The sequence below is a fragment of the Mesoplodon bidens genome (genome assembly GCF_964165515.1).
Source record: "Mesoplodon bidens genome assembly, chromosome: 13".
NCBI classification, from domain to species: Eukaryota; Metazoa; Chordata; class Mammalia; order Artiodactyla; family Ziphiidae; genus Mesoplodon; species Mesoplodon bidens.
Genome location: NC_138169.1, coordinates 27,209,100 through 27,225,838, shown reverse-complemented (window position 1 = coordinate 27,225,838; position 16,739 = coordinate 27,209,100). Strand labels below are relative to the sequence as shown.

Genomic DNA, 16,739 nt, shown 5'->3' with positions numbered 1-16,739 from the left:
GATTGTCTGCGTAGAAAATCCCAGAGGATCTACAAGAATGTTACTAGAATTAATAAATGTGTTTCGTTTAGCGAGGTCTCCAGATACAAGATCAATATGCAAAAATCCATTATGTTTATATATACTACCTGTAAAAAGTTGGAAATTGAAATTTTTAAGAAAAGTACCATTTATAGTAGCACCAAAAACCATGAAATACTTAGGTACAAATCTTACAAAATATGCACACCGTCTGTATGCTATAAATCGTTAAGACACTGATAAAAGAAATCAAGGGCATAAATTAAAGGAAAGGTATACCACATTCATGGATCAGAAGACTCAATATCACTAAGAGGTTAATTCTCCCCAAATTATCTATAGATTCTGTACGGTACCTCCCAAAATTCCAGCAGAGTTTTTTTATAGACATTAACAAGTTGATTCTAAAATTTATGTGGAAAGGCAAAGGAATTAAAATAGCCAAACCAGTTTTTAAAAAGAACAAAGTTGGAGGATTCATGGCACCACATATAAAACTTACTATATAGTCATAGTAATCAAAACAGTGTGATTTTTTAGCAAAAGAATAGACACATAGATCAGTGGAACAGAATAGAGAGTCCAGAAATAGTCTACACTTATGTGGTCAACTGCTGTTTTAACAGAGGTACAAAGACAATTCAGTGAAGAAAGGATAATCTTTCACCAAATAGAGCTGGAACAATTGGACATCCATAAGCAAAACAAAAAAATTAACCTTACACTACACTTCTTGCAAAACGGTCATACACCTATGTAAAACTTAAAATTATAAAATTTCTAGAAGAAAACATATGTTCTTTTATTTTTAATTTTGGGGTATAGGTGATTTACAATGTTTTAGTTTCAGGTGTACAGCAAGTGAATCAGTTAGACATACACGTATACCCACTCTTTTTTTAGATTCTTTTCCCATATAGTCCATTACAGAGTATTGAGTGGAGTTCCCTGTGCTACACAGTAGCTTCTTATTAGTTATCTATTTTATATATAGAGTAGTGTGTGTATGTCAATCCCAATCTCCCAATTTATCCCTCCCCCCTAACATATGTTCTTTTAAAATTAAGTCTTTTAAAAGAAAACAGGAGGGCTTCCCTGGTGGCGCAGTGGTTGAGAGTCCGCCTGCAGATGCAGGGGACACGGGTTCGTGCCCCGGTCTGGGAAGATCCCACATGCCGTGGAGCGGCTGGGCCCGTGAGCCATGGCCGTTGAGCCTGCGCGTCCGAAGCCTGTGCTCCGCAACAGGGAGAGGCCACAACAGTGAGAGGCCCGCATACCGCAAAAAAAAAAAAAAAAAAAAAAAGAGAAAACAGGAGAAAAATCTTTGTAACCTTGGGATACGCAACATTTTTAGATCAAAAGCATGGTCCACAAAAGAAACATTGATAAATAGACTTCATCAAAATTGAAAACTTCTGCTCGTTGAAAGACCCTTAAAGAAATGAAAAGATAAACCACCAACAGAGAAACACAAATCGGACAAAGGTCTTGTATTCAGAGTATATAAAGAACTCTTAAAACGCAATAATAAGAGAATAAACCACCCTCTTAAAAAATGGGCAGAGGCCCTAAAATGACACTTGACCAGAGCAGATGCACGAAGTCAGCCAAGCACCTGAAAAGATGTTCAACGGTCATTCGGCTCATTCAGGAAACAAATCGATGCTGAGCAACGGCCTCTCCTTCGTCCTGCGCTGGTGCCCGGGCTTGGGGCCGAGAAGTGAGGTGCTGGCCGTGCACCAGCCGGTAGCAGAGCCTGCATCAGGGACCAGGCACCCGCCTCCGATTCCTGCTGAGCTTCCGCTCCATCTGCTTCCTCCACAGAGACTGGATGCTGTCCTTGGCACCAAGCCCAGTGGGGTGCCAAGCTCCTCGTGGTGGCCTGGGGAGGCCTGGGCAGGCTCAGGCATCAGACCAAGGGTCAGGCCAGTGGCCTCCGGGGCCACTTCCATTCAGCAGTGTCTGCTGCAGCATTATGTGTCTTCTGTCGGGGCCCAGGGCTGGCCAGGGACCTGCAGCCTGCACCACAGCAGGCAGCCCCGCCTGGCACTATCCGGACCCCATGGAGGGACCTGCCATGTTGAGGGCCCCCGGGGGCCCCTGGCTGGCCTCTGCCCCCTGGGACAGTACTCTTTTCTTCATGTCTGACTGCTGGTGCCTCTTCCTGGTGAGTACCGTGGATGACGGTCAGGGACCTTGGCTGTGTCCTTGGGCTTATTTTAGGACTGAGCAGGAATTAGTCATTGCAGAGGCCCGCTGCTTTAGGTACCCACCCCCCGGGGGGTCTCTGAGCTGGCCTCCAATTAACAGCAGCCCCCTGGGCTGACAGCCCTCCTCCCGGACGGGGATGAAATGTTCCCTTGAGACCGGCATCAGAGCAGCAGCTAATTGGTGAGAGGATGTTTCCTTTCACACATTTACTCCAGTGTTGTCAGCAGTAAATGCAGCTTTGGGGGAAGCTTTCTGGCCCCGTGGGAGGAGGGCCAGTGTGAGCCTGGCCATCCAGTTGGCACCTGTGTTGGCTGTGAAGTGTCTCCTCAGGGCTGGTGGTTGGGGACTTGCCCATGTGGCTGTTGCAGAAGTGGGAGTGGACACAGAGGCTCCCATGGCTCAGGTTACTCCTGCCCCGTGAAACTCCCTGGCCTCCGCGCTGCATCTGGAGTCAGGTGTTCCCAGATCCCCCTGGTTCCAATTCTGTGACTCAGAAGTGGAAACCTCACGCAGGCGAGAGCCCTGGGAATGCCCGACACCGTTCTCTCCCTCTCTGCCTTGCAGCAGCACCTCTCTTAGCAGCGCCCAACAAGCCTGGTGTGCGCCCGGCAGGGCAGGTCAGACCCTGAGCTAGTGGCCAGCAGGATGTTGAGTTGCATCCCCGGCCTCTGCCCACCAGGTGCCAGAAGTGCCTCCCCCGCCTGCTGTTGGGGACACCAAAGGTATCACCAGAAGCTGCCAGTGTCCCCGGGGGTGCAGAGTCACCCTGGTGAGGCCCCTGGACACATGCAGTCAGAGGCACGGGGCCCTTAGCAGAGCGTCCTGCAGCTGCGGCCTCCACAAGCAGAGGACTTTGGGACGCTTGGCTGGTGGGGCGGGGTTGGTGCTCACCATGGAGCTGCTGCCCAGGCCCTAGACCCCCACCACTTTTGCCCCAAAACATCCGGGTGCAGGCCCGACTCTGACCCCCTGAGGAAACTGCTGCGGGACCCTGGGCCTCCACCATGGAGCTGGCCCAGAGCAGGCCCTGCCCAGCCTTACTCGGGCGCGGGCGCTATGACCCGATGGGGAGAGGAGCGTGAGTTGGCGGGGGGGTTCCCCTGTGAACACTTCCTCCCTGGGTGCCCCCTCTCCATCCTGCGAGACCGTGAGTGCGCAGTCGAGTCCCTGGCGGTGGCCCCCAGGCTCCCCACCCACAGAGAGGGCGGGCAGGAGGGTGGGCGTGGGGAGGTCAGGAATCAGAACAGCCAATGCGTGTATGTTTAACTCTGAACCACTGTGCTGTACACCTGAAACTAACACAGCATTGTTAATCAACTGTACTCCAATATAAAATAAAAAGGTAAAAAGAAAGAATCAGAACAGACACTCACAGGGCTGAGGGTAGACAGGGGCTGTAAACAGGGACTCTGGGGTCCTGGGGAAGCTGCACCTGCATCCTCTGCTGATCACCTGTGGGGTCCAGATGACCCCAGCCTCCACATGTGAGCACTGCTGGGTGCAGGGGAGGGGCAGAGAGCTCTGGGCCCCCCGTAGGACTGAAGCCAAGCTCTGAACTCAGGCCACTGGCACAGCCCTGCTGACCTCAGCTCCCCTGCATCAGGGAGGACCTGGGTGCTGCGGCCGGATGTGCAGTCCTGCTCAGCACCCCGTCCAGCTCCGAGTGGCTTCCGGGGCTCAACCCCAGCGATGGGGGCGGGTGGGGAATGGGGTAGCGACAGAGCCTTCAGGAGGGGCTGAGGCCGGGCTGCGGCATCCCAGTGGCTGTGTGCGGGGCCTGGTACTGGGAGGGGTCAGGAGGTACACTGCCTGGGGTGCCAACCCCCCTCCTGAGAGCAGCTCTCCCCGTCCGCACAGACGGCAGCAGCCTGCTGGACTCCATGGCCAGCGGGATGCGTCTGATTGTGAGCTGCGTGTCCTCCTTCCTCATCCTGTCGCTGCTGCTCTTCATGGTCCATCGGCTGCGCCAGAGGCGCCGGGAGCGCATTGAGTCCCTGATTGGAGCAAACCGTGAGTGCCCAGCCCTGCCACCCACAGCGGCTTGGCGGTGGTCCCAGGGCAGGGAGGAGGAAGACAGGGCTGCCCGGCAGCTGTGCCCTGCCCGCTTCTGCTCCCACTCCCGGGCTGAGTCACACGAGTGTGGTGGGAGGGGCACCAGCCCTGGCCCCCCAGGGTGTGTGGGCACCTGCCGGGGCAGCCTGCCCGCTAAAAACCTTGGACACCCATGGCTGGTGGCAGCTTAGGGAGCATGGCCCACCCTCCTCAGCCCACGTTCTCTGCCGCAGCCTGTGCCTGCGTAGAGTTTCTGAGATTCCCCCTTGTCTCAGTGAGCAAGCCAGGAGGCTTCCCAGTCCCTGTGGGGAGGGGGGCTGAGGATCATGGTGACGAGGGACCACAGCTGCCGTGTTAGGGCTCCAGGGCCTCCGAAGGCACACGTGTCAGGTCTGAAGGCCCCGCATCACGGTGCGCCCTCCTGGAGATGGAGCTGCAGGGTGGGCAGCACGCCGAGGCCGTCGCGGTCAGGCCCAGATGTGCTGAGAGCCTGGGTTCCGTGGGCCGGAGCTGGTGGGTGGGTGGGTGGGGCTCCCAGTGTAGATGGCAGGTAGCAGCCGGGCACAGGCATGTGACTGTTGGAGTGCGTGGTGCCCTGGGCCTGGACGTGGCAGGTCCAGCCCAGGAGTGACGGCTCCGTGCTTGTTTCTCTCTCCGACCGCCCAGTGCACCACTTCAACCTCGGCCGAAGGATCCCCGGCTTTGATTATGGCCCAGACGGGTTCGGCACAGGCCTCACACCGCTGCACCTCTCTGACGATGGGGAAGGTGGTACTTTCCATTTCCATGACCCTCCCCCTCCCTACACCGCGTACAAGTACCCGGACATCGACCAACCCGATGACCCGCCGCCACCCTACGAGGCCTCCATCAACCCGGACAGCATGTTCTACGACCCTGCAGGTGACCCTCAGGGCAAGGGAGCCATGGGTCACAACCAGCTGGCATGCAGGCCAAGGCCCTGTGGCCCCCCAACTTCTGCCCAGCCTTCTGCTTTTGCTTTGGTTTTCCCTGTAAGATGCTCCCACTGTCTGGGGTGGGCACACTCTTCCCAGGGTTGCAGATGGCCACTGGCAGTGGTCTTCCTGCCCCTGCCTCCCTCCCAGGAACTCCTGTTAGTGAGCAGCCCTCGGGGCTCCCTCAGCAGGGCCCTGTGGGGAGCGGGGTGCCCAAATGCTGGGCTGTCAGGCATGGTGCACGTGTGGTGAGCTGAGGAGACACCCCCTCGGCATGCCCTCCTGTCCAGCGGTCACTTGAGTCTGTTGTTCATCTGATACTGTGGAAAATCATTCCTCACAGGCGAAGCAGAAAGAACGGCAGGTGTCCTGCCCATGGCCTGACCTGTCCCTGTCCCTGGTGTGCACGCAGGTGTCCCATCCCGATTCCCTGTGTGTTACACACACATGAACACGTGTAACACAGCAGGCTGGGCTTTGCAAGGCTGGCACTGCTGTGTTCTTGGTCTGTTCCCGTCAGTTAGTCCCGTCCTTTGTGGTCTGCACAGGCAGGAAAGCCTTGGATTTGACCTCTGTCCTTGGGACACTGATTGTCACAATATGCTGTCCAGGGGGCCAGGGTGGGTAGGACGAGGGATGCTTCTGGGAGAGCGAGTCTCAGATTCCTCCGTAGACCAGGCTGCAGGGGAGCAAATGCTCCCCGGGGCAGGACGGCAGGACTGCTGGGCCTGGGGTGTCGGCCAGGGGAACGGCGGTGCTGGGTCCCTGAGCCCCGAGCTTTCAGAGAGCATCTGCAGGAATAAGGAGGGGCTGCCACCAGGTCTCCCTCAGACCAGGGTGTTCTGCAGACCCCCAGACAGTTGGCGGGGCTGCCTACTCTGGCCCATCTCCCGCACTTGCCCCCGTGTTCCAGCCCATGTCTAATGCATGTGAGCCCTGCCTGGACCCCCAGAGTCTGAGAAGGTTTCCCCCTCCCCTCCCTTTGATCTGCTGACTCAGTCAAAGCATGTCCCCTACGCACACATCATGCTTTGCTCACGGCTGTACCGCTGCTACAGCCCAACGCAGCCCACTGCATGGCGAAGGTGCGGGGTGAGCACAGTGGAGCCCCGTGGGGCAGGCTGTCCCCTGCCCGGCGGTGTTGGTGGGAGCAGGCAAGCAGGAAGAGCATACTCCGAGCCAGGACCACCCCCTGCTGACCCTCATCTCCTTCCGCAGATGATGACGCCTTTGAGCCAGCAGAGGCCGCCCAACCGACCACAGGGGATGGTGGTGGTGAGGGTGCAGCGCCCCGGCGCCTGGAGCAGCCCCCGCCCACCCCCAGGGCCTCTCTGGCCGACCTGGAAGACTCAGCCGACAGCAGCAGTGTCCTCCTCGTGCCCCCTGACCCCGCCCAGAGTGGCAGTGCCCTGGCCACAGAGGCGCTGCCGGGGGGCGGCCACCACAGCCGAAGTTCCCTCAATACCGTGGTGTAGAGGACGGCGGGTCTGCGGCCCAAATGGGCAGGGAGCACCTGTTTGCCATCAAGAAAAACGCTGGTCCCCTTGGGAGACTTGAGGGGCCCCTGAGTGAGCCTGGACCCAGCTGCACAGCTGCACCCGTGACGGCGGGCACACACACAGACACTGCGCCAGCCCCCAGGGCGCCAGCACCTGCCCGAGGGTCCTTGGGGCCTTCAAACACGCGTAGCTTTGGGTCACTGTATTTTTCTTTTTAAACGGCAGAAGGATGACAGAGTTCGTGAGACCACATGTGTCAGGAGCAGGGAACAAAGGAGGCGCCATACGTTCTAGTGGGGCTGGACACTCCAGCTCTGATGGGCTTGCTTGCTGCCACTCGCCCTCCAGAGGAGCCCGGGCTGCTGCGCGCGCCTTGCCAGCCGCCGCTCGAGAAGGCGCGCCCAGGTGGCGGGTGTCTGAGGACTGTCAGTGCAGTCGGGGCAGATGGCCTTGGAGGTTGCCACAAGGGCTGCTCTGTGGGTGGTCCCCCAGGTCCAGTTGTGAACATCCAGCTGTGGGGGCTGGGGGCTGGCCTGGTGCCCGAGGTGCCCAAGGCCCTGAGGAGGGCAGCTGGGAAGGAGGCTGGACTCTGTACTGTCTTTCCAGCTGGGCTCCGTGAAACCCAGTTCCACACCAGGAGGCCTGGGTCCCACCCCAACCATTTTCTCCCCAGCATCGCAATACGTGGCCCGCCCTGGGCAGCTCTGGGGTCGGGCTGGGGCCTTTAGCCATGCATGAGTGTCCTGGCCCTGGATCCTCCACTGGGGCTGGCTCCTGGCTGCTACCCTCTGGAGCCCCCACTCCTGCTGAATTTGCCCCTGGGCCTGGCCTGCTCCCACCCCACCTTGTTTGTGCCATAAGGGTTGTGTCTTTGGGGGGAGGGATGGCTGAAATTCACATCCTGGGCTGTCCATCTCCCAGAAGTCCACTTCCTGCCCACCATCGCCACCACTGGAGCCACGTGCCCGGTGGCCGCCTGCCACCTTCCTGTCCCCAGCAGCGAGGTGCTGGGTGTCCTAGGGGGCCTTTGACTGAGGGTCACTGTTGCCTGTTTCTGGGCAGTGGTCTTGTTTCCTGACACGGGGTTTTAGCATTTCTGAGGTTTGGAGGTTAAGCGGGTTTTGTGCGATTTTTAGCACATTCATATCTTTTCTACGTTGAATGTCTGGATCTTTTCTTTGTTGTGTGCATGTGTATCTGTGTGCGTATGTGTGCGTATGTGTCTAAGTGTTTGCAGGTGGTGGCGGTACACGGGGACTCAGGCCTGGGGCCCCCCTTTCCAGGGCCAGACATGGCATGCTGGGCGGCCCCAAGGCGTGGCCCTCAGCTGAGAGCAGGGAGCCCTTCCCTGGCCCCTCGCGCCCTCCCAGACCAGCAGTGAGTGGGGGATGACTTGAAGTGGGTGCTCTGTGGTGATAGGCCTCGCTGGCACAGTCTATTTCTGGACACGTTCTCACAGTCTCCCATTGGGGACCGTTTTGTTCTTCCCTGGGCAGCATGAGCTTCTCAAGTTGCCCACAGACTGGGACTCGGCCCACAGGAGCCAGAGTGCTGCAGGCGGCCCCACGCAGGCAGGCTGCGTGCCGAGCAGTCCTGCACTCCCGCTGCCAAGGACTGGGACTGGAGGGTGGCTGCACTGGCTGCTAAAGACAAAGCAGAAAGCGTGTCCTGCCTCCACTGTGTTCTAGGCACTGAGCAGCTGTCACAGGCCTTGTTGGTGCTAGGTGAGGGTCCTGAGCACTCCTGCTTTGGAGTGGGCTCCCCCGTGGAGCCCCAGAGGGGCCTGGCCCCAACAGCTCAGGGTCCCTCCCAGCCCCCATGTCTCTGGCCCAGGCCTCAGACCCGTGTGTACAGGGCAGGGCGGCTGGCACTAGATGTGTGGGACTGGGGACTCCTTGGGGACCGAAGGACTGCTGGGCCAGTTGGGTGTGTGGGAGTCACTAAGGGGTGGCCTGAAGCAGGCTGTGGGGGCCACAGAGTGGGGCCTGCTTCTGGACAGGCCAGGGCTCTGGGGTTGCTCAGCCCACGTGCAGCACTGTTTCAGGCCTTGCCTGCTGCCCGCAGTGTCCCCAGGAGCTAGTGCCCCAGGGGCTGAGCTCCACTGGGGGTGGGGGTGGGGGAGCAAGGGGAGAGGTGGGGTTGGCCTAGGCCAACCATCATGAGATCTGGTTGTGCTCCGTGGTCAGACGAATCCCGACCAGCCCTGGCTGAGAGTCTTGTGCTCCTGTGAGAGCTACTGGCCTGCTTGGTGGGGGTGGGTGTCTATAGGCCATTGTCTCAAGGCCTGTTTATGTTTTCCTTTCACTAAGGGTTTTTAGTTTGGGTTTATTTTGGTTGGGTTGGCACTAATTCTTTTCTTAAGATGCTGTGAGAACCGTTTCATCCGAATGCCAAATAAATTTGTGTTCTGGAAGTAGTGTGGTCCGTCCTCGGTGCGGCCCCAGCTGGAGCAGGAGGTTCCAGCCTTGTTGGGGCCGAGGGACAGGTGCAGAGGTGGCTGCGTGGAGGAGTTGGGCCACCTCTGGAAGCAGGCGTGGGGTTCTGAGACACCTATCCCTTCCATTCTCTGACCGTGGTCTTTTCAATAATTTCTCAGTTCCTGATGTGAGGAAAGAGGGCGCCCAGGGGACTCAGCTTCGGGTGGGTCTTCGCGCTGGGCGGGCAAGGGGTTGGTTTAGGAAAGGCACTGGTGCGGCCCCTGGGGGCTTGGGGAGGCGGCCCTCGGGCCTGAATGCCTGCGGGGCGGCGGGCGGTCCGGTCAGCACCGCGGACAGCGCCTGGCGGGGGAGTCGGGGCGCGGCACTCGCGCTTGGGAAGGCGCGCCCGCCGAGCGCATTCCGGTGCGTCGTCTTCCCTCCTGGCCACTCGCGGGGCGGGGAAATAGGGACCCCGCTTTCCAAGAGAGCGACTGGGGCTCGGGCCACAGCCTGGGGTCCGCTGGGCGCCGGGACCTCCGAAACTGCTGCGGAAGCCGGGGTCCCACTGGGGCGGGGCGGAGCGGAGGAAGCAGCGGCTTCCCAGACCCTTTGGTCGGCAGGGGTGCGCTGGTAGGAGAGAGGCTGTGGTCTTGGGGCGTCTTCCCCACCCCAGCTCCCCAAGTCAAGGCACTAGAATCCAAGGTGCCATCTCCCTCGAACTTCGTCCTTTCTGGTGGCCTTGCCGTGTCACTCCTGGTCTCCAGCCTCCATTTCCTCATCTGTAAATGGGCATAATAATAGCATCCCCCCACCCAGGAATAGTTGGGGGGTGGGGGGGTCCGTGAAAGCGTGCAGCTTGGGTCGACGCCGGCGTTTGTTGCTGGCAGCCGTCCCCGCCCCGGGATCAGAGCGAGTGCCTGGCGAGCTCCAACTGTCTCCCCACTGGAGGCGCCGCCCCTCCGACCCTCCCCGCGCCTGGAGCCCCCAGGACTCAGCCACGCCCCTAACTCACCCCGCTGGTAAATTCGCCGCCCTCGCTGGCTTCCTCGGCCCGCGTCCTCCGCCACTTACTGCTGCACCATGCAGTCCCCGGGCTTGGCGCTCGCCTTCCTCGCCGTGCCGCTGGTGGTGCGCGCCGACTCGGAGGGTGAGCACAGGACCCTGCCTTTCTGCTCTGCCCTACCCTCCCCGGACGCTCCCTCTTCTCCGCTTTATGCCCTGCCCCTAGTCGGGGTGGGGGTGCGTCCTTTGGGGAGGAGAGGTTGGAATTGGGGCGACAGGAGAATAGAGTCTGCCTGGCATCCACTGGCCAAAGCCCTGTGCTCCCACCCTTGGACCCTGGCTGGGATGGCGCTCAGAGCCCAGATGGCTTGTGTCAGCCCAGTCCCCTCCCACCGTCTGCAGGTGCCTGGTGCTACGACTCACAGGACCCAAAGAGTGGTGAGGACAGAGTGTTGTGTGAGGCTGTGTGGCATTGGTCTGTGTCCTGTGTCCACTGCACTTCTGTGGTCTCTGCGGGTTTTCTGTCTGTAGTCCTGGGTCGCAACGATTGGGAGCCCCCTCTGTGTGTGTCCGGGTCTGTGGCTGCTGTGCTCTCCAGTCCTTCTGTGTGTGCCAAGCTGCTCACATCAGGCGGGACCCATAAGCGTGCCATGTGGCCAGCCCACGTGTGAGCAGGTCGCGGAGGTCCCCAAAGTTGGCATGTGGCCAGGTGCCAGCAGACTTTCCCAGGCCCCTTCCCTGTGGAGCAGCTGCCTGCAGGGGCTGTACCTGTGATGGTGTTGCAAGCACTATGGCCAGGCCAGGTTTGGGGGGTGGCAGTTGTGACCTGTCAGGTGGGGGCTCTTCCCTGGGTGTGTGTGTGGGGGGAGGAGGGCCACCTTTGTGCACCCCAATGTCTCAGCCCCCCTAGAGACCTAGACTTGTTCCCCCAGGCCCCACCCACTGGAAGGACATGGCCCCAGCCTGTGGGGGCCCAGGCCAGTCCCCCATAAACATCGCGGGACCCCACCCTTGGACCCTTCATCTTCCAAGGCTATGACTCAGCACCTCCAGGCCCGTGGACCCTGGAGAATGATGGTCATACAGGTCAGCACCCTGGGTCAGGCCCCCCCTTCCACAGACAGGGACAGCAACCCCCTGCACAAGGATCAGGATCCCCACACAGGAGATGAGACACCCTACAGAGACCAGGGATCCCCCCACAAGGGTCAGGAACCCCTACAGATGGATTAAGAGCTTCTACATAAGGATGGGAATGCCCCCACAGGAATCAAAATCTCCGTAAATGGCACAGGAAGCTCCACACACAGTGGTCAAGACATCCCCCAATGGAGGTCTGGAACCCCCACATAGAGGTGCCAGGAACCCCCTACCAGTAGCAGTCAGCCATTGTCCCCGAGGACCAGAAGTCAGGGCGTACCCAGAGGTCAGAACTCCTGGAGTCACCACAACCTCCAACAATCCCATAGCTGAGGTGGATCAGGACCCCTGCCACGAGAGGCTGCCTTCTCCCCTCCGTGCAGGGTCGGGGGTTTCCACTGCAGTCTGTGGAGCCCCACCTGGCCGGCCAGCAGAGGGGCCTGGACACCCAGGGTGTCATAGTTCCAAAGAGGCCCAGCCAGGGGGCAGACTGGCCTGAGGGGGTACCTTTGCTCGCACCTTGTGCCCTAATGGCACGAGAGCAGCTGAGTGGGGGAAAGAGATGGTGACATTTGTTCCCTCCCCCTCAGTGCTCCGCATGGACACTGGCCTGCAGAGCCTGCTGGAGATGCAGGACGCCAGGCTGCCACCACCATCCTACTGTGCCCTGCAGCTGCACTTCCACTGGCTGGTGCCCCGGGCGAGCAGGCTCAGAGCACAGCCTGGACGAGCAGCACCGCCCCATGGAGGTGGGCCTGGTCATGGGGAGGGTTGGCGGGAGTGCCCCATGGAGGCCAGGGCAGCCTGGTGGGAGTAGCTGGGTACCTCCCATGGTCTGTGTCTCCCCAGATGCACGTGATCCATATGAACACCCAGTACCAGAGCATAGGGGTAGCCCGAGGTCACCCTGATGGTCTGGCAGTGCTGGCCGTGCTCTTGACAGCGAGGGAGGGGCCGTGTGCCTCCTGGCACGGAGGGGGGCTGCTGTGTGACAGCCTGCTTTCAAGAAAGGGGGTCCATGGGGGTCTGTAGATGGGACAGGTGGCCTGTGTAATCTTGGGTGGGCATTGGGGCCCCTAGAGGCTTTATAGGATGAACGGGTTCTGTGAGGGGGCGTGGCCAGTGAGAAGTCGTGGACCTGCAGGGTCAGTGGGGGTGGACCTGCAGGGTCAGTGGGGGTGGCCCTCCTCCCAGCAAACCCCCTTCACCTCTCTTCCCACTTAGTCTCCCCTATACCCCTCTCAGTGTTCCCCCCTTTTAAGACCCCCGCTCGAGCCCCACTCACTTGGAGCCCCCTTCCCAGGATCAGGACTCTGACAACGCCAACTTTTCGGCCGTCTGTCGGGCCTGAAGAACATGTCTGCGCGCGGTGAGGGGCGCGGTTCCCCGCGGCGGGGGCGGGGCGGCCGGACACCGGGAGGTTGGTTCCAACCCGCCGCCATCTCTCTCCCAGGGACCTCCGTGAACCTGGCGTCCACCTTCCCGCTGGCCTCGCTGCTGCTGGGCGCTTCTGGCCTCTCGCGCTTCTCCCGCTACGCGGGGTCGCTGACCACGCAGTGCTGCGAGCCCGTGGTGCTCTGGACGGTCTTCGAGGACACGGTCCCCATCGGGCGCGCACAGGTACAGCCCGCGCCCCGCCCCCCGCCAGCCGCCCCGCCCCGCCCTCCCGTGCGCCGCGCCTTGACCGCCTCCGCCCCACACCCTCAGGTGGCCCAGTTCCGGATCGTGGCCCAGGCCGGGCCCCCCGGCTCCCGCCCCGCGCCGCTCATGGAGAACTTCCGGCCGCAGCAGCCTCTCGGAGTACGCAGGGTTGTAGCTTCCCCCAGCGCCTCGGTCCGCGCGGCAGCCCCCACCCCGGCCCGAGGGCACGGGGCTCTCCTGGGCTTGGGGCTCAGCCTGTGGCTCTGGCAGGGGCCCTAGGATGTAGACATGACCACCTTCCCGCAATAAACGACTCACAGAGTGACCTTGGCCTCCTGTGGCTGGGGGGAGGGGGGCAGCCTGGGCGCACCGCAGCTCCCACGGAGGCCTCCCGTGCCACCCTTCCCGACCCCACCACAGCCAGTCCCAGACCCCATCCAGAACCCCAGACCTCCCCAGATCCCTCTCGGGGAGTAGGCACCCCCACTCCCATCCTACATCTTATGCCTGAATCCCCCGATGAGATAGAAGGAGAAACTCCACCTGCTAAAGCCTAAGATTACTATTTTATTTTACAAACGAGCTGGCTGACCACCCCAGACACTGTGTGGTTTAGTGATGCCTCCAGCTGCCATTTCCCAGAGGCCAAGAGGTGAGAAGCTGCTGGATCCCAGCTCTGCAGCACAGAGTGTTGTGTCCTGGTGACAGGGACAGTGAGTGAAGGGCTGTCTGTACCAGGTGAGACCCGACCCAGGCGACACTCCGGGAAGATGGGCTGTGTAGTCTGATGTAGGTTGACACTGGAGAGACACTGCTGTCGGGTGACTGCCTGCGGTGAGGCTACTTAAGGTAAGTGGCCTTCGTGTCACTGTCAAAGCAAAGCTGAGAGTCCAGGGGGCACTGACCAGGTGCGCTGTGTCCAGGCAACGCTGTCCAGTAGAGGGTGGGCCCGACTGTCAGGGGAGTGAAGCTGGCTAGAGTTAGGCTGCTGAGGGCAGGGCCCACGGTAGAATGTGCTCGTACATCCGAGTGACACTGTCCTGAGTAAACCTGTGTCCAGGTGACAGTGTCCCAGCAGCCCACGTGTCCCCGGTGTCTGTCACTTGGTGTGTGGGTCACACTCTCCATCCACCCCAGTGCATGAAGGCCCGACCTCCTCCCTGAGACCCTTCAGGAAAATACTCTTGCAACCACCTCTCCCAGAGGAGACCTTGGGCTCTCCCGTTGCGCTCACTCCCGGAGGCTGACATACTCCTGGCCCGAACTTTACCCCGCCCGGACTCCGGCTCCAGCTGTGCGGAGCCGGCCGCACTCCCCAGCCCGTTCCGATACCAGAGCGCTAGCCGGCGGCGTCGGAGGACCCTTCTCGCTCTAAGCCCTGCTCCACGAGCCACCTGGCCGGTCCCAGGTAGCAAAGCCCCGCGGCCGGAGGCGGCGCGCCAGGCCCTCGCCCCGGGCTCCCTCTCCCTGCGCTTAATCCCCGCCGCCCTGCGGGGCCCCGGGCGGGGTCTTCTTGAGGTTCTTACTGGCCGGGGCCCGGCTCGCGCCGCCGTCGACCAGGCTGTCCGAGGCGTTGTCGGTGGGCCTCGCGCCCGCGGCCAGGGCGTTCACGGTGCCCAGCGCCCGCAGCAGGGCCGGGCCGCGGGGGCCGCGAGGTTCGCGGAGGGCGAGCGGCGGAGGCGGCAGCAGCGCGCGCAGGGCGTCCAGCTCGGCCCACAGCTCCGCGCGCAGCGCCTCCAGCCCCGCGCCCATCTCGGCGCGCACGGCCGCCAGGCCCTCTTGCAGCTGCCGCTCGCTCACCTCCAGGACGCCCGCCGGGTAGGTGGCCCCGCCGCGCGGCTCCCCGCACACGAAGCACACGGAGCCGCGGCTGCGCGCCTTCTCGGGCTCCCCGGCCCCCGCCGCGGCCCCCGCGCGCTCCACCAGCCGTGGCAGCCGGGGCGCGTCGGCCCGCGCCGCCGCTTCAGCCCGGAACTGGCACCGCAGGCGCGCCAGGCGGCCTGAGGCGCGGGCTTCGTTGGGGCTGGCCTGTGGGGCTGCGGCTCGGGGTCCGGCCAGTGGCCCACCGCGCGCCTCAGCGCCTCGCTGGCACCGTACGCGCTGCGCGCCTGGGCCCACGGGCGCCGAGGCTCTGCCGCCATCCGCGCCGCCGCCGCCGCCTCCAGAGCCCGGCCGGGCCAGAGCCCCAGCCCGTAGCCTAGCGATCAATGGGGCCCGGGAGACGCTTCGTGGAGAGGGCCTCCGGGACGGCTGTGGGAACGACCAAGGCCTCGGGGAGTCTGGCCTGGGGCCCCGCGGAACCCCCGCAGGGCTGAAACCTAGGCGAATGGGGCCCCGGGGAACCGGGGGAACGACGCCAAAGGCTTGAGTGTGCAGGACTTGTCCGCGGTGCTGCGCTGTCAGTGGGTCCCAACAAGGGGCTTGGACAGGCTTCTGGGCAGAGGTGATGGGGACGTGGAAGCGCCCAACCCCGAGTGGGGAACCGAGCTCACATACTCTGCTCAAAGCCACAGTCCCCATCACAGCCAGGGGAAGGCAGGTGTGGTCACGGCCTGAAGCCCTCCTCACTGGCTGGGGCCACCTCCTCCCATACCACAGTCCAGGCTGCTATCTCTGCACTGCTCCCCTACAGCCCACACACAACATGCACTTCTGCCCCTGAACTCAAGATCCCCATTGCTCTCTGCTGGGCCCCTGCCTTCAGGAGGCTGCTGGAGGTCCAGGCCATCCCTCGCTGCTGTCTGTACACTGGCCCTGTCCTCTTCCTCCTCTAACCCAGTGACCATCTTCACCCGCTAAGCCTTTGCCTAGGCTGTTTGTCTGGCCTGGAATGTGCCCCCTGCTCTCCCCTCTCCTGGCTGTTCCCACTCATCCCACTTCTCCAGGGCAGCCTTCCTTGACCATCTCACCCCCTACCAGGGAACTCAGGCCCCTCCCCCACAGCACCCTCGCAATCATGATTAAATGGCTCTGTTCTCTGTCCACCTCCATCCACAGTAGGATCCCGAGTACGGGCCCAGTGGTGCTGAGCGGGCTGGATGTTGGATGAAGTCCTTGGGTGAATGAATCTGGGGCTGAGAGTCCCGGGTGGGGCCACCCCACCGCTGTCCAGCTGTGCACCTCCTTTGCCTGGCATTCAAGGCCCTCACGGCCATCCCTGCTGGCTTTCCTGTCCTTCCCACCTTACCACTGCACCCCATTCATTCTCACCCTGGTGCCTTGCCACATGCACTGCTGCCCGTGCCCATCACAGGGCCGTGGGCAGTATGCTGTGGGCCTCTCTGGAAGGCAGTATCCCCTGCCAACATGTTGTGCTCACGGCACCCGAGGGGCTAGTTAGGACTCTGGGTGCCCTGGGGCCTCCCCAGCAAATTGTTGGGAGGGAGGGCCTGGCGTGGATCCAGGCTGGGCTGGGAGGGGAGATGGCAAGACAGCCACTGGAGCCTGTGTCCCCAGGGCCCAGCGGGGCCTACCCTCTCTGCAGCTCTGTGCCCATGTGTGCGTGTGTGTGTGAGATTCGGGGTGCCGTCGACCCTGTTCTTGGGCAACCTTGGCCCCAGGCCACTGTGAAGAGGCCTGGATCCCCTCGGTTCATTCATTCATTGGAGCCTGTCGCTCTGGAAGGTGCAGGGAGAGGGGAGAATTTGGTGCTCTGTCACCCCTCTGACCCTCCATTCTGCTGAGTCACCTGGCCCCTCAGGACCTCCAGCCTGTGGCTCTGCTGCTCCCTAGAGCCTTGTTAACCGTACCCGCCACCACTCTCCTCTCCTTAATTAAAGTACGACTGACACAAGAGCCCT

At 61.4% G+C, this 16,739-nt stretch overlaps 3 protein-coding genes across 4 annotated transcripts in view; 2 read left to right on the top strand and 1 right to left on the bottom strand.

Annotated features, from left to right (window-relative positions):
* The window catches only part of DGCR2 (DiGeorge syndrome critical region gene 2), a 72,735-nt gene extending 63,583 nt beyond the window's left edge, over positions 1–9,152 (top strand). For both annotated transcript variants that reach the window (XM_081252722.1, XM_081252721.1), the window contains 3 exons: positions 4,090–4,242; positions 4,951–5,187; positions 6,459–9,152. In XM_081252722.1, coding sequence (XP_081108848.1) covers positions 4,090–4,242; positions 4,951–5,187; positions 6,459–6,715 — 647 coding nt within the window. In that variant the 3' untranslated portion in view covers positions 6,716–9,152. The remainder of the gene's footprint in view (positions 1–4,089; positions 4,243–4,950; positions 5,188–6,458) is intronic.
* Positions 9,153–10,236: 1,084 nt separating this feature from the next.
* On the top strand, positions 10,237–13,218 carry LOC308627078 (carbonic anhydrase 15-like; the record flags this gene model as incomplete). Its single annotated transcript, XM_081252785.1, is given in 10 exon segments — positions 10,237–10,303; positions 10,561–10,596; positions 11,091–11,154; positions 11,156–11,244; positions 11,889–11,986; positions 11,988–12,047; positions 12,148–12,228; positions 12,602–12,632; positions 12,635–12,667; positions 12,752–13,218. Coding segments are annotated over 10 exon segments (1,026 nt in total).
* A 1,091-nt stretch (positions 13,219–14,309) lies between these two features.
* FAM246C (family with sequence similarity 246 member C) lies at positions 14,310–15,123 on the bottom strand. The gene is given in 2 exon segments (XM_081252618.1): positions 14,310–14,960; positions 14,963–15,123. Coding segments are annotated over 2 exon segments (666 nt in total). The 5' UTR covers positions 15,081–15,123; the 3' UTR covers positions 14,310–14,412.
* Between the last annotated feature and the right edge of the window lie 1,616 nt (positions 15,124–16,739).